The sequence below is a fragment of the Python bivittatus genome, unplaced genomic scaffold (genome assembly GCF_059951505.1).
Source record: "Python bivittatus isolate LINGU-HERP-01145 unplaced genomic scaffold, Pbiv_v1 ctg000560_np1212, whole genome shotgun sequence".
Lineage (NCBI taxonomy): Eukaryota > Metazoa > Chordata > Lepidosauria > Squamata > Pythonidae > Python > Python bivittatus.
Window position 1 is genome coordinate 6,512,636 of NW_028277083.1, and position 27,242 is coordinate 6,539,877.

Sequence of the window (27,242 nt, forward strand, 5' to 3'; positions counted from 1 at the left end):
AAGTGAGAGCACGTGCAGAGTTAAAATCTGGATCTCCTCGTGGAACTTGCAGTTTATTGGCATTCATTATAAAATAAACCATTAGATCATATAGTTCAGCTACTATAAGGATCGTGGTGGTGGTTGCTTCTAATAAGGTTGAGAAATACGGTATATATTAAGAATCCAAATTAATCTATGGGTACATAAAGATCCATTCCCTCCCCTATCCTTTCAAGAATGGTGGTTTGAATGGTAGGCCAATAGCTAGCAGGGCCATCTCTGGAACGTCTTCCATCCGCAGGCCTGTGAGGGGAACGAGCTCTGTGGTGATTTTTATTTTCCTGCCCCATCCGGTTTCTCTCCGTCTGTTCTGGTGTTAAACCTGATGCGATTAAGGCAACTCCCACTGTCAAGATGTTGGCTGTTGAACTGTCCCTTTAAGGTACCACATACCTCCTTGACTCACACAGCAATCCTGCAAGAAAGGAAGAAGCTGGTCAGAAGCTTTGTTACACTCAAGCGAGCTAGCCTGACAGCAAGCTTGCCCTTAATTGCATACTGCAGCAATTAAGGCCGTGGGAGAGGAAAACACAGTTGAACGCCGCTACCATTTATGGTTTCTCCAAAATACTACAGATTTAATGCATGGTTTCCACTGCAAATTATACAACATCCAACTTTTAAGGAAGGTAGGTCCTGGCCTAAGAATGCTTCCAAAACATAGCATGATTAGAATTGATCTGGTTCTTACAGAGGGTCCAGGGTAACTCCAAAACTCAGGACAACTGCTGGGGTAACCACCAGCTTCAAGCTCAGAAGAGGAGTAAGTCTGTGCTCTTGCCATAGTGAAGAAGGGCTATGCTTCAAAGCCAAAGTATTTGCTTCACATGCAGAAGAACCAAGGTTCAATTCCCAACATCTCCAAGGAGGGTGGAGAAAAGATGCTCTCTGGAAATCCTTGGAGGGGTGATGCTTAACAGTGTTGATAATGATGACCCATGTGGTAGAGAGCTTCTACTGAAGGGCCACCAGATCTGGACTGCAACTGTGAGGACAACCAGAGATGATCTGTGTCTCTTTTGGGAGATTTGTAGCACCTGCAGTATTCTAAGGCCCAATGCAATTGTGCTGGGGTGATACAATGGGACAAGAAGTCCCAAGTCTCAAGGGCGAAGATCGAGGTTCGGAACAGGAGGTAGGACTAGTGAGTAGGATCGTGGTGCAACAAGGGCTAGGCACTTGATCTTGAGAAGTGAAGGCAGGTATAATATTTAGAGCAGTGTTTCTCAACCTCAATAAGTTTAAGACGTGGGGACTCCCAGAATTCCCCACATCTTAAACTTGCTGAGGTTGAGAAACACTGATTTAGAGCCATTCAAGGTAAGAGGCCTGTGTTGGTGACACTCACTTTTACTCTCAAACAAAGCCCACTTATTTAAGGTGCCCAATGCTTAAGGATGTTCTCGGTCACTTTTTGTAACATACTAAATGCAACTACCATGGTGATATAAACCACGATGCCTGAGAAATCAACCAAAGAATAGCTTCATGCAATGACTTGGGCCACCCCATTGCTAAGACAAGGCCTGAGTTCCCACAGCACCCTAAGCCACAAGTTACCAATCCCATTTTTCTGAATCTTCTGGGTTATGCAAGCTAATCCCCCCATCTAGTTTATCTTCCACTCCAGAGACTGACTAGGACAAATCTACGAGATTTAGGAGGAATGTTCATTGAGATTTAGGAGGAAGATTAATTTAGCAGTTGTTGCTGGAGGGGGGAAAAAAAGTCTCCTGGTGCTGTCAAGCCAATTACTGGTACTCAGAGATCCGCAGAGACTGCAAAGCATCGTTCAAACATTTCCAAGGGGAGCCAATTTGACATCATTTCCCACCTCCAAAAAAAGACTGAAAACACAGAGTGTTTTTAGCTCTGTACCTGCCTGGAAGCGTAAATAGGGGTCCCCCCAAAGCACGAAGCTGTTAATTGCTGCAATTAAATAATTAGCACCGTGCCTACAGATTAAAGCAAACAGAGAACACGTGCGCTGCCTTAGATCTCACCAGCCATCTGCGCTCTGCGATTACTCTTCCACATCGATTACTCTTCCACATCCCTCCCCTAAATAATTCACTTTCCTTTTTGCATCTAGACAGCATTCAGATCAGAAGGACAAGCCATATTCCTATTCAGAGCCAGCCATGCCCTCAACAGACTACTCCAACTCCCCCTCCTCTTCATTCTCCACCATCAGCAGAAAGACTACTGGGGGGCGTGGAGGTGGTTCTCACGTGCCATTCTGTTTCTGTACCCCTAAAAACCTGTGGGCAGCAGAGTCACACCACGACCCTGTGAATTAGGTCAACTTTAGAGACCTGAGAACATCCATGCTTTTCAGGAGTGTAGTCCAGACCTCCAATGTCACCTTCTATCCCTGCTCCTGAGTTGCGTAACCAAGTAAGTACAGATAATTTTAATTAAACGCTCTCAGTGCTTCAGGTGAACTGGCAGTCTGTTACGCAAGAGATCTTAAAAGGCAGCATCCTGTGAGAATCTTCCTTGGACAAAGTCATGCAATCGTAACACACACCCATTGTTTAGTTCAGAATTATAAGTAGATGTGCAGGCATACACAGGTTCTTGCAAAGATTAAATTTTGCATCCAAACAGAAGTAGTGCTCTGTTCGCTGTGTTACGTATCTCTCTGTTATATTCCTGTGAACTATCATTAACTAAATGTTAGACTCTTTAGCCATTAGCAGAAGCCGTGGTGGCATCACACAGATTTGATTCATGTGACTTACATAGTTCAGGTCATTTGTGTAATGACATTAGGACGCACTGGGATATCACTCCCTGCTCCGGATAAAGGGTCACGCTCAAGACTCACTGCATGTCCAGTAGGCCTTGGAAAACTGCTTGCAGGTCATTTTAGACCAATCATCCACAACCCTTTCCACAGCTGCTAGGCTGTACTTCCCTTTCCCCACTGAAGGTTGTAGCTCAGTCTGTTTGGTTCCCCTTGTGGGACATCTGCCCAGGAGACAAGTCAATGAGAACTTCCTCAGGCTCATAGCACATACACAACCGTGTCCACTCTGCCTCTCCTGCTTTAGATCCAACGTGCTACAAGTTCCCAGTTGTAAATCATTCACAATTAAATATATGGTGAATAACATGTAAGTACAGTTAAAGAGATGAACTTTGAAGAAGCAGGATAGGAAGAGTAGTTGATGCTTTTGAAGACTCTTGAGAATACTGTGGACAAGTATTGTCCAAGAAATACACAAATGGATCATCAAGCAAATCAACCCAGAGTTCTTATGTGAGACACCGATGACTAGGCTCAAATTATCAAACTTTGGACACATTATGTGAAGACCCAGCTTTCTGGAGAAGGTTCTGATGATGGGAAAGGTAGAAGGAAAGAGAAGAAGAGGACAATCAGCAGCAAGGTGGAAGGACTTGGTTACAGTGGTGATGGGTTCACCATTGGGAGACCTGAAGGACCAAGTTGGGGACAGATGATCATGGAGAAAATCTGTCTATGTGGTGGCTAGAAGTTGACAATGACTTGATGGCGCATAATCAATTCAACAGTTAAACAGAACCGAGAACTTTTGCACTGCAGAGGTTGCTTTAAACACATGCCAAACTTTACCTTCAAAACTTTATCCACCTCCTGTTTGTCTAGATCCTCACCGTATTCCCGAGCCAATCGATTCTGGATGACGTTTCGACGCACACGGTAGTTTTTGGAAAAGATTTCAAGCAAAATTTGCCGGTGCTTGAGAAGAGGGTAGGAACAGCAAGAAGAACGTCAAGTAGGTATGAGAGAAATCAAGCCAGAGTTGGTATAAAGTACCCTTGGTGTCATTTGCTGAACTTGTTGGTTAATTTAGCCTGAATTTGGATGATCATGTCTCTGCTTAATCAGCCGAGATCTGAATGAATCCTAGAAAAATAAAACCGCCTCATGTTTGCACACCCTGCATCATGGGTGTGCAAACGCCAGGCTGTGTGTAATATGCCTGCCCCATTTCTGTGCCCCCAACAACCCTCCCAATTTTGGGCAGTGTTTTGTTTCTCCCTTTTTAAACAGTAAAGGTGCATTTACCCTCTGCAAGCTTTTACACACCCCATTTGCACTGTAAATTCCCCCCAAAGTGGCTGAAAATGTGCATGTTGGCGGAGTAATATTGTTTAACCCCACTGAGGCCCTTGGAGGATGACAAAAATAACTGAAACGACACCCACCAACTGCTCCAAGATGGTGCACTCCGATTCCATCACTGCTAAGAAGCTGAGCTAAGGGTGATGGAAACAGTAGTTCAACATCATTTCTGAGGTCTACCTTTTGCACAACCTTTAAATTGATTGATTATATCAATAAACGACTCCTGCATTACAGAACTGGAAGATGCATTGAAGGTTGGAAAACTACATTTTACATAAAATCACAGAATTGTGCACTCAGAAAGGACCACCAAAATCATCTAGTCCAGTGTTTCTCAATCTCAGCACATTTAAGATGTATAGACTTCAACTCCCAGAATTCCCTAGCCAGCATGCTTGAAGACGGGTGGACTTCAACTCCCAGAATTCCCCAGCCAGCCATGCTGGCTGGGGAATTCTGGGAGTTGAAGTTCACCCGTCTTCAAGTTGCCAAGGTTGAGAAGTACTGATGTACAGCATCTGATTCCTACTTCATAGTCTATTGTACATCTTTGCCGTGACAATATTTCCCATTTCCAGCCTACCTGGTCATAAACATCGCCAGCTTCCCAAAGAGCAAACACTTTCTGTTCGTCCGGCAACGCTGTCGTCTGGGGGGGGAACTAAAAACAGAAGGCAAGTTCACAATTACTGGATTGGCAGGAGTAAAAACACGCACGGAGGAAGGAACAAGGATTTGGATTTCATCTCCCTCTGGAACAGCCTGGGGGAGACTGCAAAGTCTACCCTTTATGTTTGGATCTCCTACAGGCCAAATCCAAATTCTTAGCAAGAGAGCAGTCCATAAAAATACCAAGGTTGGACAGAGGGTATAATTTTGGGGAAATGGAGAGATTTGCCCGGATGGGTTGCAACATTCCCTAAGCCTCTCTTTCTCCCCAGTGGAAGCCAGAGATAGAACAGTTTTTGCTCCCAATGGGGACTTGCTACTCTTAACTGGGAAATCAAGTCAGGAGCTTAGGATCCCATCCTGGATTTTTTATTTTATTTATTTATCAAATTTGTCACCGCCCACCTTGTTGAAACAACTCTGGGTGGTTTACGGCAGAGATAACATTCTTTAAAATACAATATAAAAATGAATGCAGCCACCCAACTGGATTTTAACAAGGCATCTTCCAAATTCGAGGACCGTATGCTGAATCTCACATCCCAGCTCAAAAGGAGGTGAAGAGTGAGATTCCCCAAACGCTCCATTTTATTCACTAAGTTGTCCTCCTCCATCCAGGTTAGATGGGCTGAAAAAAAAAACCCAACCATCCCTTATAAAACCACGCCAAATTAGCTGTGTGTGCTTGAAATATCTGAAGTTTGTTTCTGGGCAAACAGCAAGTTAAATTGCTCTCCATTAACAGGGAACTAGCAAACAAAAAATAATAATAATCAGGTTTCTGGGTCAAACACTGTCCAGACGTGGAGCTACTGCCTGTTTCTGAAGTTACTTTAAAGCAGTGTTGTCCAAACTTGGCCACTTTAAGATGAGTGGACTTCAACTCCCAGAATACCCCAGCCAGCATGGCTGGCTGGGGTATTCTGGGAGTTGAAGTCCACTCATCTTAAAGTGGCCAAGTTTGGACAACACTGCTTTAAACACACCCCTTCTTCAATCATAGAGTTTTGCAGGCATGCTAAACAATTGAGATCTCAGCAAATTTTAGAAAGGAAGATGGGGAGACAGGCAAGGTCAACTTGGTGGTGGCTTGTCTGCAGCAGTGGGTGGGTCAGATGATGCAAAGTGGGCAGGGCCACCCCAGAGTGGGTGGGACTAGGGGGGTTCCTTATGCCCATTTTGCAGGCTACATTCCTCTTTAACTCTAGATTTCTCCCCCTTGAAACGATGGAAAACCACACTCCAGGGTTCAGCAAAAGTGATCACAGAAGGATCGACATGTCCAAAAAAAAGGTCCCAGAAACCACAGGTGGTCCGCTCCTATTTAAAAGGACTTAAAAAGACCTTAAAAAACGTCTTTTGCATAAAGAAATCAAAACAGAAGATATAGTATGTTCTTTCAGTTCAGTTCAGACAACCAATATCAAACAACCAATATGTAGTACTTATTAGTTGCTACTGTAATATTTATATTCTATTTTTCATTAAGCTCGAGGAGGTATACAGAGTCCTCCAACCTCCCATTTTTCCCCACCACAACCCTGCGAGGTATGCTGAACACAGAAAGAATGATCCAACAGCCTTTCTTGGTTTGATTTAGGTTACAAACCATGGTTTCCCACAACCCCTTTGGAACTGTACTTTTTTTTCTATTCAGGGGAAGAAGAGATTGGAAGCTCTCATTTTTCCATTTCAACAAATCCTATGTTCCACCAAACTATTGCGAGACCTATTCCGAATTAAACCATGCTTTGAGAACCTGAATTATTTTCAGAAACGTGCTGAAAGAAATCACCCCCTCGCTTCACAAATCAGTGATTTCCTTAAAAATCTGACGCTTTTGATGTTTCCATCTACATCTGAACTCGGCGAACAAACTATTTTCAATGCAACCATAATTTGTGGCAGAACACCACCAACTGACAAACTATAGCTTGCCATCAGCCTGAGCCCACAAGCAAGCTGAAGAATTTTAAGCAAGCTTGCCAACTCAAATATGAGCACCATGTTGCTCATTATACATGTTCATCAGCCCTCATCACGGCTTAGTTCGCTGTCAGCTCGGCATGCATAATCAGACACTGTAAGATGAGAAGCCAGAGAAGCAGAAAATCCTGTTTCTGGATTGCTTTTCTCGGAGATTCGTAACTGCAGACGGACCTTGCAAACAAGTGTCAACAGCATTATTGCAATCCAAGGTACAGGGATCAGAAGAAAACATTCCCCAGCTTAGAAAACCCATGCCTCAAAGCTATGACTCACCGCAAAAAATGCATTCACTTCTGACATACCCCTGCCTTAAAGTGTTATTTTGCCCAAGTCCTGTTACAGATCACACCCCGTCTGTTCAGCAGCCCTTCCACCATGCAACCAACTGGCTACTGCCATTTTTCCTTGCAAACAAAATGGCCCCAGGAAATTCCAAGAACACAGGGAGAAGGGCACCATGAAACAAGCTGAGAAACTCAGCTGCTGCTGCTTCATCTTTTTCAGAAGCTTAATCCTCTGAAGGCTTCCAGATTTGGATGGATCTCAGATCATGAAATGCTAAACTGATGCACTGCATGTAGAAAACACAGCATATCAAGGAGAACATCCATCCCCAGATGTGTTCGTTTTCTATCTTCAGGGTAGATTTGGTAAAGGAACACTCTATCATTCCTGGGCCACCCATAGCATAAAGGGGAACAGTTCGGATAAGGACACCTCAAAAATCCTGATCAAAACCCACAAAGGCAACACAGCTGTGTTCCCCAACATGCTAGGTTCTGATGCCAGGAGAGCTCATTTTAATCCAGGGGTCCCCAAACTCTTCAGCATATTGACCCCTTCCCGAAGTTTCAGATTGTCCATCAACCCCCAAACATTTATTATATGAAAATAATTTAATACACCCTACTTTAACTCACAGTACTACGAATAACAGCAACAGTAATCATGGAGAGTGCCATCGACCTTGGGGATCGTTAGTGACCACTTTGGAGGACCCTGTTTTCATCCAACCGATCCCTCCTAAAACCTTGCATTCTCTGCAACTCAACCACAAACCCATTTAAGGAAAAAAAACAAAGAGATTGCTGAACTATTTCTTGGGCAGTTTTGAAGACAACTTCATGAATTTCAGAGGTCCTTCACGTTTGGCTTTAGGAGGTTGGCACATTTGTGACATCACAGCAGGTAAACCAATGGGCAGCTTGAAATGTCCTGACCCCATTTTTTAGACAGGTTCAACAAAGGTTGACCTTAACTAGACCTAGGGTCGTTCACCTGAGCTCTGGGGCCACAGCCAGACCCTTGTGATACCACAGTCCTTGCAAAAGATGCCACTGACTTGTAGTTTTTCATATGAAAGAAGGCAATGTTATTAAAACAGTGTGCCATCGTGAACTGTACTGAACTGATTGTATCGGCATTTAAAACAATGGAATGAAATCCGGATTTATCCTAGTACCATTCATTTCTTTGAATTGACCTGCTTAATGGGGAGGGGGGGATATTATCTCTGAGAGACATCCAAACCCCCCAAGAGGCCTTCAACCTGGAGAAACTTCCTCATCCCTGCATTAGAAGAGTTACTCGCATCCAGCAGAGGCTAAAAATAACAATACAAGAAGAGAAGAAATCCACTTACAGGCACCGTGATTTGCTTGCAGCCTACGTCTAACACCATGTCTTGCAGCATCTTGTCCGAAATCCCGCTAAACAAAAGATTCCCAGGAGGCAAACTAGCCAGATGAAGGTTAAATAACCGTTTAAGCTCGTTCAGAGTCAGGACATATTGTTTCTTAAATGTTGCTCCCACAAAAGCTCGCAGTTCCTCAGTGACCCTCTCAGGGACTGCCACGTGGCCATTGAAGGAGTCCAGGCTATCTTCCAAATGGATCCCGTTGACCAGTCCATTATTGAGGCTGTCAGGGACAGAGGTCTCCATCGGTTCCTCATCGCTCACCGGTTCCTCCTTGATACGGACTCCAAGGAGGTCCGTTGCATGAGGAGACTCGTCCAACCGGCTCTCTGCTTTCCGCTTTCGGTAGTCTTGCTCCAGCTGGCTGTAGCTCTGGTTGACTTTGGTCTTGGCCAGGTTGACCCTCTCTTCTCCAGAAATCAGCACTGGAGCAGCTATGGAAAAAAGAGCAGGAACCAGGATTAATTTGGACCAAGATCATGGGAAGGAATCTATGTATAGAGGGAACAGGGAACGGCCTTGAAGGACAGGACGAAGAGACGCTACCAAGCCAACGGTAGACAAAAGGGGCTTGAGCCCAGGCCCAGAAAATAACTTGAGAAAACATCTCAGCCAAGCCCCTCCCTAGTTCACACAAAGATAAAGTGAGGGAGGAGGAAGCACATTCAGACCTGCAAGATTCTGTTACTATAGCTGTTAAAATATGGCCTGGTTCCTTAGTCTGGTCTACCTTGTTGGACTAACATTAGGGCTGGCTAGCTAAGTCAACAGGACATTCCAGCCATCTTTGCACAAAAACAACCAAACATCATTATGACTTAGAGCAGTGTTTCTCAACCTCCTCAACTTTAAGATGGGTGGACTTCAACTCCCAGAATCCCTCAGCCAGAATTCTGGGAGTTGGTCCACCCATCTTAAAGTTGAAGAGGTTGAGAAACACTGACTTAGAGGGATGTGTGAACCCAGCGATGGGGGTCAACTGACCATGTTTTCAGGCCTAGTGTGTTGAGGAAACCTCTAACTGTGGTTTAATGAATGATGTTCAAGGCTTAGTGCAACATGCAAATGCAACCACGGTTATTTGGGAGCCACTTTTCCACACTCAGCAGCCCTGATCAAAGAAAAGTCTCTGATTCTCCAAGTGACACCCCAAGGTCATCAAAAAGATGATCTTGGAAGAAGTCATCATTGTTCCTAGGTGTGTGGCAGTGCCTTGCCAAAAAATCCAAGAGACATTTTTTTTTTGCTTTTGATGACCTTCACTTATTAAAATGTATTACGTCATTATTGTTCAGGCACTGCCACACACCTAGGAACAACAGTGACTTCTTCCAAGGTCTTATGCATTAAAAAAACCAAACTACACTGTGGTAAGCCATGCTTTTTATTAAACTATGATTGCCTAAGAAGCCCCAATAGCAGGATTGGCCAAGAGTTCATCAAATCTAAGCAAAAGATTTGCTTACAAGCAAACATCATTTTAGCCTTCTGTGACTGTGCTGCCTTCTAACGAGTTGTCTCTGGTTCTTCAAACACTTTACCTGTCTGTGCTGCTGGTTTCTTTGAAGCCAGGTGGTCTTTGGACAGGCTGTACACTTTTTCCAACCTGAAAATAAGAGGAAAGGAAAACTCGTCTCTGGAAGCACATTTTCTGGCTTCGTTAGCAGCCACCAGGAATCTGCCGCCCTTCAGATCCAAAGTGGAACAGGTGTTTTGGGGGGGGTGCGCACCATACCTGTCCGTATCTCTTACAGGAAAGTGTGTGTTTTCCCAGGCTCACACAGGAGAGGTGCAATCCCAGGAAAAGATATGTTTAAGTTAAGGGGGCACCAATGGGGCACACTGTTGGTGCTTCCTTCACTGAAACGGGTTTTCCCCGTGTGAATCTAGAGAAAGAGGCAGATTCTTTAAGATAGCCTGATCCCTGAGAGTAGTCACTGCTGCGTGCGCACGCTCCAAAGCACCTTTTTGGCTTCAGATTCACAGCAATTCTTTAAGCAAACCCCTGCAATCTGGTTTTATTAACAAGTGGCTTAGGGTGCAGGAAAAGGTGTGACAGGGAAAGTAGTATTTCTGTTTCTGTTTTATTTCTCCCCCCTGCTGAAAAAAAAGGGAAGGGAAGGGAAGGGAAATTGGGAAGGGAAGGGAAATTGGGAAGGGAAGGGAAGGGAAGGGAAGGGAAGGGAAGGGAAGGGAAGGGAAGGGAAGGGAAGGGAAGGGAAGGGAAGGGAAGGGAAGGGAAGGGAAGGGAAGTATTTACTTGGCCTGAATGCCCATCCAAAGCATTTTTTGCCTCTGCACCACATCTGGATGCTTCTTGACAAAATCTTCATCGTAGCGGAGCTTGAATTCCCACCCTCGGTTTATCCTCAGGAAAGAGACGTGCTCCAGAAAATCTTTCACATCTTCTGGCCCAAGCTGTACAAACAACAGGTTTCTTTTAATTCCTTTTCAGAAGAGGCGGGCTGGCCTTTTTTGCAAAAAGAGCAATGTTATTACTGGCACAGGCATCATCAGAGGAGTGGAGCCAAGTTTAAGAGAGCAGGTTTTGGGCAGGGTGAACAAATGAAAATACTACATACCAAACCTCCGTACTGAATATCCTGGGATGGCTTTTCTGTTTATAAAAGCCGTAAAATCCAACTGGGCTACCAAATGCTTTGCTATTGATTTCTGATGGCCTGAAATCAGACCGGGAGGACAGAGTTGACCGTGAAAGAAGGTATGAACGGCAAACTTCCATTTCTAACTTTTGCACCATCTGCGTATTTATCACCGGTTTAAAAATATTTATCTGTAGTTCTAATTAATCAGATAGAGAAGACTACTGCATTTATGGGCATAATGGTCATCCGAAAACTCGGGGTGTGGTCCAACAGAGAAAACAGCTGGAGACCAGACTTAAGAAATGCAAACTCTTGTTCAAAGGAGGAACCTGTTATCACACGTTTATGAGCTCAGATATGCATGTATGCACGCCCGCGCACACGCACATCTACATATTAAAAAGGCAAGTTTATTTGCTTCCCCAGTATTGGCATGTGGGTGCCAATTATATACTAAGCCCCGTGGTAATAAAAATAATCACCTGAGGAATTTTGGGGAATTGCACTTTTGTGATCGCACCTCCTCCTTGAAAGGTTTGGCTCGGATTTTCGAGTTTCAACTCCACCGCTGTGCTAAGAACGCGAGGCCCAGAAGGTTTTAATGCCAAGGAGGACAAGCTAGGTAGGATCTGCAGTGTGGGAAAGTTTATTTCTAATCTGGAAGCCTCCATGCGTTCCCTCTTTGCTGCTTACTGTGAAAGGAAGTTCATAGTAACTAACTACTCTTAGAATGAACGGAGATCACTCTAAGACAGTGTTTCTCAATCTGGGCAACTTTAAGATGGGTGGACTTCAACTCCCAGAATTCCCCAGCCAGCATGGCTGGCTGGGGAATTCTGGGAGTTGAAGTCCACCCATCTTAAAGTTGCCCAGGTTGAGAAATACTGCTCTAAGAGCTAGCGCCACTATCATTTTAAAATGGTATAAACCAAACCTGGACTGTTTGTCACAGGATGCTACAAAACAGAACAATCCTCCAATCTCGGGCACGATGCAATTCAGTAACATTTAGTAGGCTACCAGATCTCCAGTCCTAATTTATGCATCCTAAATCCTTCTCTGTCACCAAAGGCTGACGATGTGTGCACTCCCAGAATCCCCCAGCCAGCCCGGCCATTGCAGAGAATTCTGGGAAGTGGCCTATACATCTGGAAAGAGGCCCAGTTGGGAAACACCAACAGGCAACATTTGGGGAAACCTGCCTTGAAGAGCGCAGCCGATGAAATATCACCTAGCCTGATAAAAATTAAAAGTTTAGGAAGAAACTTACTTTTGTTACAGCTGCGACTTCCTTCCGTACCACCCATCGATCTTGGGTGAACTTCCACATCTGAAAAAAGAAGGAAGCCATCAGACCTGATGGATTTAATTGCAATAGCCAACAATTTTCCCAAAGAGGGGAAATTAAAATCTGACCCCACAAAAAGGACATGTCCACTGTTTAATAACCAACCCTCGAAACAGTCTTAAATAATCATTAAACACAAAAGAGGTTGGGGGCTCTCCTCTGAAGCCTTCCAGGACACTCAAAATGGCCGACCACAAAAATACACATATTTTGCAAAGGGACTCCCAAAGTTGTGGCTACAGAAGGAACGGTCCAGAAAATAAATGGATTCTTGTTTGGGTTTTTTGGTACTCACAACAAAATCTCTCCCCCGGCACAGAACTTCTGCTGGCACGCCACTGTGTGGGCTGGACGTATCTTTGGGGTAAAGGATGTCACTGTGGGGGAAGATAAATATTGGTGAGCTGCGGCACACCATCGGCAATTTGGGCCAAGCTCCCAGGCACCAATCCAGCGCCCTCTTGCAATATGAAGGCATTCCAAAGGTCAACCAAAGGCCTTTGGAATGAAATGGATTAAATTTTAAATTTTAGCATTCTTTTTTAAGCCTTGGACACCCTCGTGGGACCTCACCCAAGTGTCAAAAAGTCTCAAATCTTGCATGATTTTTGTGATCTCTCCCTGAGATCTCAGGTGAGAACACTCAGAGTTCGTGAGATTTGGGGTTCTTGCAAGATTTCATCTAAGGGTGGAGGGCAGAAACTGCCATTTTAGGATCTGACATACATTTTTGCACCTAATCGTGCTGTATCACCAGTCCTTCCTTTAGTTGCAATCCTACACTGAATTAAATGCAATCCATCCGTATTCTAATCAATGGCAACTTCATTTTGAGGAAGCGGATCCTTGTTATCTATTTAAATTTGTATATCAGAGGCTGGAAGAACTTCCCAAGGGCAAAACTGATCCTTCACAGCCCAGCGATCCCAGGGGTGACTCTTTAAGCTAGTGTTTTCCAAAAACGCAACGATGAAGAAGCTAGAAGATGGTAGAAATCCATCCTGGTTCCTCCAGCTGGACCTTCAAGATGGATTCTGCTCCATCACAGTCCTGGGAGGGTGCCAGATTGGAGTTGGCTGGGGGTAGTTGAAAGGAAAAGTTAAATTAAAAGAAGTAGAGAAAGGGCTATCCCAGGGGAACTGACCCAGAAGCTCTCTAGAAAGTGGAGATCTCCTGCATGCTACTGATCTAGCAGGAACCGTTCTGATTGTCTATTCTTATTCATTAAATCGATTGACTGAGCCACCCATCTTGCAGAGGTGACTCTGAGTGGCCCACAAGCATAAACAATAAAAAGAAGAATATCCACAAAACATAAAGAACCAACAATGAGGACTGAGAATAAACCCCAAATGACCAACAGGACAACAAGGCTATCTAGCCTCCTCACCCCCATGCTCTGGAGCACATCCAAGTCTTCAGCTCCCTGCGAAAGGCTGGCAGGTTGAGATGGCAAGGTTTGTCTCCCCAGGCCTGGTTTCATTCCCCAACCCTGCCTCCTTTATTTTGGCTTCCTTTCCAAAAGCCCCACACCTTGTCATCCCAGGAGAATGGGGTTCCAGTGGGCAGACAGAAAAGGCCTACTTCCTAGCTCCCATTATATGGCATTCTTCCACTGAGGGGACCTGGAGCATGCTCCTCCTGGTGGACCTAGTGCAGTGTTGTCCAAACTTGGCCACTTTAAGATGAGTGGACTTCAACTCCCAGAATACCCCAGCCAGCATGGCTGGCTGGGGAATTCTGGGAGTTGAAGTCCACTCATCTTAAAGTGGCCAAGTTTGGACAACACTGACCTAGTGGGACGTGTAGAAACATCCAAGGAGAGGGGATCCCACAAACAATCCAGCCCCATGCCACAAAAGGCTATATAGGTGACAACCAGAACCTTGAATTCCACCTAGAAGCACGTTGGGAGCCAACACAACTTGCAAACAGAGGTGTAACGTGGGCGTACAGAAGTGCACCCATAACTGCCCAGTTTCCTGCCTTCTAGACCAGCTGCTGCTTTCTGACAGTCTTCAAGGGTAGCCCCATGTAGAGCACACCACAGTAATCTACTCAGGAAGTGACTAAGGCTTGAATTATGGTGAGCAGTGCTTCCCGGTCCAAGAAGGGGTGCAACTAGCACACAAAACAATGCTGTGCAGAAGCCCTCCTGGCCACAGCTGCCACCTGCTCTTCGAAGAGGGGCTAAAAGTCCAGGAGGACCCCCAGATTGTGCACTGTTTTTGTTCAGGGTGGTGCAACTCCTTCAGCACCAAATGTCAGCCTTCCCAGGTAGACCAGACAAGAAACATGACCAGATGAGCTAATTCTACTTCATTGTAAGGCTACATTAACAGAATCTTGCAAGTCTGAAAGTAGAAATTTCCCACCATCTCTTTTACGGTCTGAGAAATTAGGGCGGATCTCATCTGAGCCTCTTTCTCCACCCATTATGCAGCTGTGGGCTATGCCCACTCTTATCTGACCGTTCCCTAGGCGGCATCGCTTCACCCCGTTTCTCAAGGTCTTTCTCACATACCATTACACCAAAGATGGGCAAGATGGCTTCCCTGCCAGGAACCCAAAGACATACACCCCGTTCCCCAACTATGTCCCAAAGTTTCTCTCTGCAACCAGCCTTGCAATCGAGAGAGACCTGAAGCTGACTTTCCCATAAGAACACCCAGCATATTTTATCTGCCAGCATTGCCCCGGGCAGCATGGGCCTCACTGCCAACACTCCAAAGCAAAATGTGAGTCATCTTGAGGTGGCCGCCCAGGTTTCAAGGAACACCAAACACCCCCTCTTTGGTTACATGTGGATTTCAGAATTTATAAGGGGCCTTTTCAATGTTTTTGGCCCCTGGATTGTATCATTAGCCCCAGCTCCTGTTTTCGCAATGCCTCTGAGAAGCTCATAACCAGATTAAACATTCGACTCTTCCTTCCTGCTCTTGGAACCACCAAGGTGGGTGTTTATACCATCTCCTTTTGACTAAACCTGGCACTCCCCTCGCCCTTCTTGTGGCGGAGAGTTCCAGAGGCGAATTCTCTGAACCAGAATTATTCCTTTTGGGTTTTATGGACGTGGAATTAGAGAAGAAAATGGGAAATTAATATTGGATGTGGTAACTGCAGCAAGATTATTGTATGCAAAAAGATGGACAAGTCACGAAATACCTACAGTGGAAGACTGGATTATGAAACTTACTGAACTTGCAGAAATGGCGAAGGTGACCAGTCTGGTCAGGGAAAAGAAAAATAAAGACTTTTCTGAAAGACTGGAAACCTTATATGGACTTTTTGTTGGAAGAAGACAAGACAGAATTGATGACTTCTGGATTTGGGGATTAAAACGGGCTAAAGAGGACGGGGAAAGAGTAAGATGGTAATTGCTCGATAGAAAGAAGGGCAGAAGGCGTAACTATATATTTTCTTTCTTTTCACTTTTCTCTTGTCACGTTGGACTACAACTCCCAGCATTTCTTGTCGCTGTCGCGTTGGACTACGACTCCCAGAAGCCCCAGGGGCTAAATGGCTGGAAATTTAGGGCAGCAGACCTGCTTATACACCAGGCAAATAAAGCTGTTTTTTTTTTTTTTACCTTTTCACCACCCAGTTCCCTTGGACTAGCAGCGCCACCTGCTGGATGCTTCGCAAAACTGCAGCTGGATCCGTCCCAGAGGCGAGGAGGCTCATTAAACTGGCAAATGCGATGACCTTCACTGCAGGGGGGGGGGGGAAACAGGGATCCATCAGCGCCCCCAGCAAAACAGGGAAAGCAGGGATCCCCAGGAAGGGCTGATCAAGTCCAGATGCTCAGAACCCTACCCAGCATTCATTATGGCCCCAAACTAGGAGGGGCCATTCTCAACAAAAGCATCCTGGTTAATACTTGGATGGGAGACCACTTGGAAATCACAACCCATGAGGAAGTTGAAAAACCTCCCTCCCCAAGGCAGTAACAAATATTGTTACTAGTAACAGGACAGTCCTGGAACCCTACAAGCTTTTGCCACTAACCGCAGACCTGTATTTTGCTTAAGTGGGCAAAATACTCTAGTTAAGCGAGAATTCAAGGGGAAGAAGAGAAATAACATCCCTTACCATTTTTCATCAAAATCTTAATCTGGTCGGCCAAAGGGAGTGTCCTCAACTGAGCCATGGACAGCACGTTGCTTGGCGCAACAGGTTTTTCCCTGTATACGAAATAAACATTTTTTAAAAAAGTAAACCACTGACCAACATTGAAACCTGGGATTTGGATATTCCAAGAAAAATAGAGATGACACTGGGATCTATTAAAGCCACAATGATGGTACACACTTGGTGATGTCATACCCAAATTACACAATGCAAGCCATGTATGCAATGATGTCACCAGGTACACATCCCTTGCTCTTTCCTTGTATCCCCACAGAAGCCCCTGAAGACGCAACCAGGTTTGCAACACGTTTAACCCAGGAAGATATGCCAGTTCTGGCAAACCATCATCTATTCATCTGCTTTCCCATCCACCACCAAGGAGTTTAAGAGTCATGAGATGCACTCAATGACAACTCCCATCATCTCCCACCATGGTTGGGGCAACACAGTTTGGAAACCCAAGAACATCTGAGACTCTTCCCACTGAAAGAGTTACAAAGACCAGGAGTAGGCCACCCATCATGGCTTAGCATTGAACGCAGGCCACTATAGTATCCTCAAACTTTGGTTAAAAATCCCAGCTTAGTGTTTCTATGTAACCCAGCCTATAGATCATCTTCAGAAGAAACCATGAAGGACCTGGGGCCAAGTGAGTCTGCTCCATTCTCCAAGATAGGGAGAAGGTTAAACTACCAGTCATACAAAGTGAAGGACATTTAAGAAGTGACACGATTCTAGATTTTTCCCCGAGAATGGGAGAGATCCCTAAGCCACTTACTTTTCTTCCTCTACGCTTGGTGGGACCAGCATCATCAAGTATTCACTGTGGAGAGAGAAGAAGGAATACGGGTTTGCCTTGAGAAGGGAACACATCAAAATTGTCATTAGAAAGCAGCGGAGGGTGGCCGGTTTAGTCAGCTGAAAGAAATCCAAGCCAATCAAATGGATAAACTGTGGGGTATCTAGAACTGAATTTTTTATAAGCAACAATATTGACAATATTCCTGCAAGAGGAATGATGGCTCAGCTGCTTTGCATCTCCTCCTTAGTAGCCAACTGACCTTAGCTGGGGGAAGTGGACTGGATTCCAATTATTTCTCTTCTCCCCTTCCAAATGGCTGGGGTGGTAGTGATGTGGGAACCCTTATATTCTACCACTCAGTTCAAGGATTACGTTGCTTGGATAGTGGGACTAAGAATGAATAGATTGGGAAGTGGTTAAAGTGTGAATATCCAACCAACAAAAGTTAGATTTGCAGACTCTAAAAGTTGAAGGAACAATTTCATTCACATCCTATGCCATAAATCCATAAATGCCATCAATCCAATGGGAATTTCATCCACTGCATTCAAAGTCCACTGTCTCAAGAACCACTAAATTGAGATTTCACCATGTTTCTCAAACAAGGAACAATTTGTTAAGGATCAGGAACTTGGAACAATTGATCAATTAATTTTGCCATAGGGAAAGTAAGTTTTCAGAGATTCTGGCCAGTAACCAAAGCAGTCCATTATTAATTGCATGAATTCAAAATACAACATATTCATCATAACCAACTTTCTCTTGTCTGGAGCTTCTGCAAAGGCTGATACATACTGACCTACCGTGGTCCCCACCAAAGCCATGTTTTCCTCACCTTGGGGATTTAATTAATTCTGTGTTCCCAGCCATGCTGTGACCTTGACTGAATAAATACTGGCGCTCATGCTCTGAACGGCTGTCCTAGGAGAAATGGAAGAGGAAGCCCAAGATTCATCACCAGGTATGGATTCCACCAGCTTTAATGGCCATTTCAGGCCCAATAAAATTCTGAATGGAACAGCTGGGATTTTCTGCCCATTGCATGAAAATATATAGGCAGGAGCTGAAGAGCTAAGCTTAAAGTGTTTTTTTCCTTTTCAGGAAAAAGAGCAGAGCTTTTTATAACTGTTTACTGGAAGGAAGGAAGGAAGGAAGGAAGGAAGGAAGGAAGGAAGGAAGGAAGGAAGGAAGGAAGGAAGGAAGGAAGGAAGGAAGGAAGGAAGGAAGGAAGGAAGGAAGGAAGGAAGGAAGGAAGGAAGGAAGGAAGGAAGGAAGGAAGGAAGGAAGGAAGGAAGGAAGGAAGGAAGGAAGGAAGGATCATAAACTTATTTTGGAACTGTCATCTATTTCTTTTCTCCTCTGCAATCAACTGTCCTGAAACTCAGAGTTTTGACAGCTGGACACTCCTTTTGCAGAGTTCTCTCCCAAAGGAAGAAGATCTGGAGAACCCAGATTTCTACTATCAGATTCAATAAAACTGTAGGGAAAAATCAAGCCAGCTTCTTTAGCAGACCCTTTTCTGCAGCTGAACTACACACCGGCTGGGTTTGCCCCTTGTACAAGACCAGCCATCATCAGCAATCGTTTCTGGCTTCAAGCAGGGGTCAGCAACTTGTAGCCCCAATGCCACGTGAGGGCCTCAAATTCCCCTTTCCCCATCTCTAGGACCAGCTCTGGATGAGATTGCTAAAAAATTGCCAGCATGGTTTCTTAGCACGTTGATCCAAACTGGCATAAAGTTTAAGAGAAGCCAAGAACACCCTCTAAAACACCAGGGTAAAAAGGGGACATTTGGGCTCCGCCCTCTGTGGTCCTTACTTCCCCCTCCGCCAAAGCACTAAGGGCTACCTTTTGCCCCTAAAAGTCTACTCTCTCCAAACCGTTACGCAAACCTCACTCGCTATAGACTATTCAACAAACTACGGTTAAACAAACCACAGTTCAACATGCTGGACAAACACAGCCCTGTCAACCTACCTTCAAACCGTAATAATGGAGGTGAGCCCAATGTTCTTCGGCTTGTCTTTTCTGCAGGAATTCATAAGACTGAACCCGCCGTTGACGCGCCTGCTCTGACTCTGGGCGGGAGAACCTTACCTGAAAAGAGACGTTCTTTGTTATTATGGGATGGGATCAAAACTCCCAATGGGATGGGAGTGGGTGAAGACCCCATCTTCCAAACAAGCGAAGTCTCCTGTGTAACAGCAACAAAGGAGAACATAAAGAACTGAGAGATATCGGAGCCCAAATGTCCATACAACTCTGGGCAGATTACCACTAGGAACCCAAATATATATAAAAAACATTCAGAAGATACAAGAGGCTGGAAGAGCAGAGTAATAATAAAAAAAAGTAACCCCCCCCCCAAAAAACCCAAAAGGGGGCAACTTGTCAGACTCCTGGGAATCAGGGAGGCGCCTGAGAAGTTCTTGACGTACCGTGATTTGCTTGACGTCTTCCTCAGCTTCATCCTGGGATGAGTCACCATCTGGAACGAGAAAAAGGTGAACGTGAAGCCGGAAGCATCTTGACAGTCAACCTTTCTGCAAGTGGGAACATGCCCCAATCGCGATGGATGGATTTTCAGAGCTGCAAAGGCAACGTAAGAAGATAGAGCGGGGAATTAGCTGAATTTGGAACGCCAGAAAGCTGGATATGTGTGAGTTGCAATTCTCTTCTGTTGTTCCTCTCCAGCATATTGCTTCCGAGAGGGGAGACTGGGGGTCATCAATTTTGCCATGTCCTAGGCCAGTGTTTCTCAGCCTTGGCGACTTGAAGATGGGTGGACTTCTGGCTGGGGAATGCTGGGAGTTGAAGTCCACCCATCTTCAAGTCGCCAAGGCTGAGAAACACTGGCCTAGGCTCTTCTCACAAACAAGCAAAGGGGCCAGGGAACTTGAAAGCGTGCCAAAATCTCACAATTATACCTTACATGAATGAAAGGCACTCCTGAGATCATGACAGTGCTGGAATTCACCCCTCGTATACCATTTGCAATTAAAACTTTCAACCCGGAAGGGCTGTCCACCACACCCTATCCTGGCCCTGTGTTACCAGCCCTCAACATATCGTCATAAAAAGTCATCATCAGTTTGTTCAGGCACAACCCAGAAATCTTATTAACCATGCTTTGCAGCTCCGTAGCATTAAGATTGATTAGGGCTCCACCAATCAATCCTGGTTAAAACACACCCAACCATTGTAAGCACGGACATTGGCAATCTTCTCGGCCCAATAGAGAGAATCCAGGGTCCAACTCACGTTCATTGGCAGCTTCGCGCTCTCGGTATTTTGCGTCAGCTTTGTCCAAGTAGGCAAAACTTGGCCGCATTTGCAAGATCCCGTGCAACGGGGTCAAGTGGAGCTCCCCTGCAACGGAATAAAGTAGTTTTTTCACAAGAGAAACAGTAAAGACTGGATCTAAAACAGTGTTTTTCAACCTCAGCAACTTTAAGATGTGTGGACTCCAAATTCCAGAATTGAAGTCCACCCATGCTGGCTGGGGAATTCTGGGAGTTGAAGTCCACCCTGCTGGCTAGGGCATTCTGGGAGTTGAAGAAAACACGTCTTAAAGTTGCCGAGGCTGAGAAACACTGACCTAAAATATAGGCAGCCCTTGGGGAGACCGAGGTTGGGGGACAGGGGAAAAGCAAAGATTCCAGATTCCCACTAGTTGCATTTAAATAATTCTGCTCAAGCCAGAAGGCTGAAAACTCAGCAGCTGAATTCATACCGCCTGCTTAGCATGGTTAGATACTGATGGATGTATCACACAAACTCGGCTGCTCCAGATCCTGTGCAAACCCAGCCTATGAATTAACTCAGTGGCTAGCTTGGGTGTTATGGAAATGCACCCAATTTTGCACCAGAATTCAGAAGATTGTGGGGTTTTTTTTAATGGCTTATTTTGGAAAACCAAAAAAGCAGGCCTGACATTCACCTCTTTTGTAGATAGCAGCAGCGTATCGTGAAATGTTGCTGGTGGTCTGCGAGGAGCAGAAAGTTTGCTTGTCCATCAGCTTCCTGTAAAACATGGAACACAGGGCCTCAGACTGAAGAGGAAGAGCTCACATTTTCAGCAGCCTGGATCCCCAAGGGGACATCCTTGGGGACGATCTGCCCAAAGACCATTCCCTTGGGGATCCCCAGGATCCAGGTCCGTTTTGATGAGATTTTTAAAGATCGTTTTATCTTTCGTTGGAAAGTTCTGCAGAACTCAACTGCGCTCACGCACACACCCAAGTGGCCTGAACACTTTGGGGACCAGGTATGGAAAGAAAACCTTGGCTGTGTCTATCATTCTCGATTATCCCTGAAATCAAAAAGGAACATCCCCATCCAAGGGACATCCTTTCCGTCATTCACGCCCTATGCCACCCCTCCAAAAGGCCACCGGAATTTCACCCGCTGCCTCAAGAACCGCTCAGCTGAGATCTCACCATGTTTCTCAAAAAAGTGGAAACAAGATGGCCAAAATAAATAAACAAACAAACAAACAAACATATCAGATGCAAATATAAAGCACTGCAGTCTTGGGTATCTTCTCCGGCTGCTGTTGCATTAACCTGCCCACCCAAAAGCACGGATGGGGACGGGAGTCCACCCGGTCGAACCCGGGTACCGATGCGAAGGCGACGCTTACGAGGAGTAGGTGCTGGTTTCGTCGGTGCACGTGCCGTCGACGTTGAGGGCGATCTGCTCCCCTTTGCTGCGACAGTAGTTGGAATTCGAAGTGTCAATGGCCATTTCCAGCTCAACCTGAACAGCGGCAGATTGATCAGCTCAACAGAGGGCTTAAACGTAACAGTTTGTGAAACTACAGAAAAACAGTAGCTATTGAATTTGATAAAACTGACGCAGGCTGAGTATCTACACTAACATAATACAATATAAATATTATATATATAAAATATATATTATATATATATATAATATATAATATTATACATATATATAATATGATGTGATGGAATGGTTTGGTGAAGGCCGCGCTCGGGGAGATAAGCATTTCCTTAGCCCCCCGCAAGAGCGCGGGAAGGTGAAGAGGATGAGACTGGCACCACCCTAAGGAATTTGCAGTGGTTGCTTGCTGGCTTGGGAAGTTTAGATTCAGTGTGGCGAGATTTCTGTCTTGTGGGTGAAAGCTAATAAATGCTATAGAACTATATCTCGTGCAGTTCTTTGGGCTGAACCTGACATATAATCTAATATACATAATATATATAATATATATATAATTAATATAATATATACACACATATATATAATATAATATATAATATATTGTCTAAGTATAAACCAGATCGTTTCTCCCCACCATTAAAACTCTATCTTAGTTTTGAAACAACCTCTTAAATTTTTTTTCAAAAGGTTTTCAAGTGACGTCCAACCTTTTGCTGCTTCGGTTTGATCTTCGCTGAGAGATGAGTGACGTCATCGTAGGTCATCGAAGCCGGACGAATGGGATACTGCAGCAAACCAAGATGCAACTTGAGTTAGTTTTTAAAAGACCGTTTCAGCTGTTTTTCTTTTCAAGAAAAGAAGTGCATGAAAAAATTACCTGGAACAGATACAGTTTTTCCGACAGACTTTTGGCCAGGTACACATCAATCTAGCAAAAAGACAGAAGACATATTCAAGATTGTTTCTATTTTACCTGCCACATCTTTGATTTACAGCAGATCAAAGTCTTTGCGAGGAGCCTCACCAAAAATCGCAATGGACAAAAATAATCCAGTGTCATAAAGCGATTCCAAAATGATGCATTGGAATACCAAGAAAGGGAACACATAATGACGGGTTCAGAGCCTTCTTTCTAAAATGCAAAAAGCGAGGTTGGTATAGTAGTTGAAGCAAGGAGTTTGAAAGATATTATGCCACTGCGGAAAAGGAGTTCCATCTGAAAACGATGCTTCCTTTGAAAACGAAGCAAGAGGAGAGACCGAGACATCACGATGGAGCGCTAGGTTTGGCAAGAGAAAGCATCTCCTTTTTCAGTTAGGATTTCACTTTCCTGGCACTTTTTCCACTCTGAAATGACGCCGGATATTCACTTTTCACCGCAAAACCCAGAGGTGTGGTTCACAGGGCAGGGAAACTGGGGCGTAGCTCCAGCTGATCCACTGGGAGAAAAATCCACCATGTTTTCTCTTGGGGGAAAAGCTACAGTAGACCCTCAAGATGTGGAAAGAAAGAGTTGCCACCTACCTCTTGTATAATTGGGTCATCTTCTTCATTTGCCATACTAGAAGGAAAATCGGCCTCAGGTATGGTTTAGTGTAACCTGAAAGAAAAGAGACAACCATCACATCGCTGGCCTCTTCATCCGATCCAAACAAGCCTTAATATAAAAGGTAACCAACAACTTCATTATTCTTAAGTTTTCTCCTCCTTCTTTTATGAAATATATTGAAAAGATATTTTTTCCTCTCCTATTCCTCTGTCTTCCCCCTTTCTTCATCTTGTGTTTATTTATTTGATGTCAATCATAGATCAGCGTAAAACTATTAACATAACCATCACTCTAAAATAGAAATAAAAATAAAAAAAGCATAGGGGTAGAATAAAATAGTCACTTCCAACTCAGTAAACTGATTCACACACGACTCTCCACCCCGATTTCCCTTTTCATTTTGGATTTTCATTTTACTGGATGCTTTAGAGAAGAGATTTAAACAAACAAGGAAAGAGAGCAAAAACAAGGATAAAGAATAACGTGGAAATGAATAAGAAAGGAATTTACAAATGTCATGGAGCTTACAGTTTTCTAATGCATCATTCTTTAATTGGGGACAACTGAATATATTGTTTTAACAAACGAAGCATTGCATTTAAGCTCTAAACAAAGTATGAATGTCAGTAACTATGATCAAAACAGCACAAATCTCTTGAGTGAGATTATAAACACCAATAAATGCTAACTACATTACAAAAATTCTGTTGATTTGGAAATGCTAACCCAGGGTAACCTTAAACCATCATTTGTTGAACAAGCCACACGTGTTAAAAACGGGTGTCAGTGCTAAAAGACTCCTATTCAATTCCTGACATACGATGTTAAGCCACAATACCTGGTTGACACAATATCTAAGCCAAGGACTCAGCCAACAAAGTTACTGTTCAGCAAAATTTTGAAAATATAAATATACCCCATCTTCCTGATTTGTATACTGCCTTTATAGATTTGTGATTTGTGACTTAATCGGGGGGTATTTATATTTTTATGGTTTTTATTGTCTTGGTTCTAATTGTAAGCCGCCCAGATCACCCCCCGGGGGAGATGGGCAGCATATAAATTTAATAATAAATAAAATGAATAAATAAATAAAAATGTCCATCCAGCCAAAGCTTGCATGATTTTAAACATTATCTCATGAAGACTAGACACTTGTGTTTAGAAGACAGGGAAATGTTCCAGCTTATTTCAGTTTCAATTAAGCCAGTGAGTGCATAAAACAATTTTCTTGCATTCTATGCTAACTTTTTTGGGGTGTACTGAGTCCCAGTTATCACATTTTTAGCAGGCCTCACTTCTGTGCCTTTAATATAATATACAGGACAAGAAATTAGAAGGTTCTTTCACTCACACAATTAGGCACAATTAGTCCACTACAGCTTTGTTTTGGTTCCAAATTGACACGAACGTCGATATAACTTGGGGAAGACTTCTATTGAAGGATCTCAACGGGATGCTGAATTATAGCCCAAAATTATGGAATATGTCATTTGATGAGCAACTCTGGCTTTACTGAATTAGGGGTGCAACAAACAGAAACTAGCTAACGTAACTAGAAAGAAAGTCACTCTCCTGATTTTAAGGAACCGACCCAGGATAGGGGCTTGATATCTATTGTCTGAAAAATCTCCAAGCCTTAAAAACAAGAAAATGAGACGTTACGTTGCTCTATGGCCCAGGTTTAATTGTAAGTTAATGATTGAAGCAATTCCATATACGGTAGATATTTATACTGATTATAAACATTTTTGTTAACTGGATTTTTGTGGCTATATCTGGTTCATTCAACTGTTATATTTAGGGATTTTTTCCTTGTTCAGTGTAGCCTTTTTTCTTTCACTATTTTCGCCATTTATCTATCTATCTATCTATCTATCTATCTATCTATCTATCTATCTATCTATCTATCTCAGAGTTTCTCAACCTCAGCCACTCGAAGATGTGTGGACGTCAACTCCCAGAATTCCCCAGCCAGCCTTGCTGGCTGGGGAATTCTGGGAGTTGACGTCCACACATCTTCAAGTGCCGAGGTTGAGAAACACTGATCTATCTGCTAAGGTTTGCCAACCAAGCTTAGGGAGAAGTGATCCTTTTTTAATGAGAGCGATCCATTTCAGAGATCTTGAATGCAACAGCCATCTGAGATCACAGGGGACTCAGAAAATGACAACCTAGTTGCACAGCGGTTGAATCTCAAGAACACATTTGCCACTCCCTCCCTGACAGCAATTCACACCCCAAAACCCCCAATGGAGGTATGGCCCTTCTCCCTAAAATGAAGGGCATCAAACACCCAAACTCACCGCTCGAAATAACCTGTCCCAAAGCACCATGGTTGCTTTTAAGGACTCCTGTCCCTTGAATCAAAAGCTTCCTGTTCACTGGCTGTTTTTATTCTAACTTATTCCATACAGTTGGAAGAATAACGAGCCGACTTTGACTGTTCCTTGTTGCTCTCAACCAAAGAAGCTGAGAGGCTCAACCAAATCCTTTTTCTTATTTTCAAGAGTCCGCGATTCCTCTCCTGAGCCGCGTTCACGGCTACGGAGAAGGAAAAATCCGATTATGGGTAGTCCCCAGTTTAAGGACGAGTTCTTTTCCCAAGATCCGTCCTTAAGTCAAATTTGTACGTAAGCCGGAACAATATCATTGTATCATACTGTCTAAGTGGTATTGTGTAATGAGCTCAAACCGTTGTGGATTTAACTCGAGTCACTGTGTATTGAACTTGAATTTTGCTACAAGAGGCTCCGGTCTTAACTCCGGGTCGTCCTTAAACAGAGTTCTTAGCCCAGGACTCCCCGTATTGTGCTTGACTCACAGTTTTGCAGTGGCTTTTGCTCGTTTTTAAAAAAATGCTGGCAGCAAATACCTCCAAAGTAAGACACCCGCTTGGGTGCCCACACCCCCCTTGCCGTAAAAACGAGGATTTTCTGCCTGTTCACTAACCAAGTTCTACCCAAGGGATCCAATCCAAGGCAGCCTGTCCAGGGGTTGCTGTTCCCAGCCCTGGCGAGGTTGCATCAGGGTTTGGTGCCAAGGCGTCTTAACTGAGTCTGAACACGGTTCGAAGAACCCGGGTTCAGGAAGGCGGGCTCCGGCTGATGCAACGCGCAAGCAAATGCAGACGTGACCCCGGATCGGCCGGGCTCGCTCGCTCGCTCGCTCGCTCTTCCAGGAGGGGGGCTGGTCGGGAGCGGGGGCGCCCCCTCCCTCCAGCCCGGGCCCTTCGCCTCTGCCGTCCGGAGGGGGCATCGGGTCCCCCTCCCCGGCCAGGCCTTGCAAATCTGCCAGGCTCCTCCTCCAAAGACGTGGGGGGAGATCAAAGGAAAAGCAAGGGGCTCCTACCGCTTTTGCTCCGACCATGCACCCCTAGGCTGGGGGGGAGGCTGCTGCTTCCGTCTCCCCCCTTTCTCAACCGGACGCAACGTGCCTGCACACCCGGATTTCAGCTCGCAGCCATGATGGGGGAAACTCCTCCCAGCACGTGGGGAGGCTTGGCGCCGCCTCTTGTACCCGTCATGCTCGCCCGGGGAAGCGTCGTGTCGTGCTGGGGGGGGGGGAGGCGAGCAGCAGGGGGCGCTCCAGACCCGCCTTTCTCGGCGTG

General features: G+C 44.7%; 1 protein-coding gene across 1 annotated transcript; it reads right to left on the reverse strand.

Annotated features, from left to right (window-relative positions):
- Positions 1-27,120, reverse strand: POLR3E (RNA polymerase III subunit E). Its single transcript, XM_088148087.1, has 21 exons — positions 26,984-27,120; positions 23,608-23,683; positions 22,961-23,011; positions 22,791-22,868; positions 22,043-22,158; positions 21,341-21,423; positions 20,662-20,769; positions 19,839-19,888; positions 19,378-19,497; positions 18,236-18,321; positions 17,377-17,421; positions 16,560-16,651; positions 16,057-16,177; positions 12,763-12,844; positions 12,390-12,449; positions 10,774-10,931; positions 10,055-10,119; positions 8,460-8,947; positions 4,743-4,820; positions 3,644-3,769; positions 1-457 (listed from the first exon to the last, which is right to left on the reverse strand). Exons 2-21 carry the CDS (start codon positions 23,641-23,643, stop codon positions 392-394), a joined length of 2,109 nt encoding a protein of 702 aa, XP_088004213.1. The 5' UTR covers positions 23,644-23,683; positions 26,984-27,120; the 3' UTR covers positions 1-391.
- Between the last annotated feature and the right edge of the window lie 122 nt (positions 27,121-27,242).

Bases quoted from the DNA above. Each gene is read 5' to 3' on its own strand.
- POLR3E (XM_088148087.1), bottom strand. From the start codon at position 23,643: ATGGCAAATGAAGAAGATGACCCAATTATACAAGAG. The intron at 10,120-10,773 runs GTAAATACTTCC...TCTTATTTTCAG, and splicing joins TGGATGGGCATTCAGGCCAA to GTTGGAAAAAGTGTACAGCC. The intron at 4,821-8,459 runs GTAAGTGGATTT...TTCTGTTTTTAG, and splicing joins GCAAGCAAATCACGGTGCCT to TTCCCCCCCCAGACGACAGC.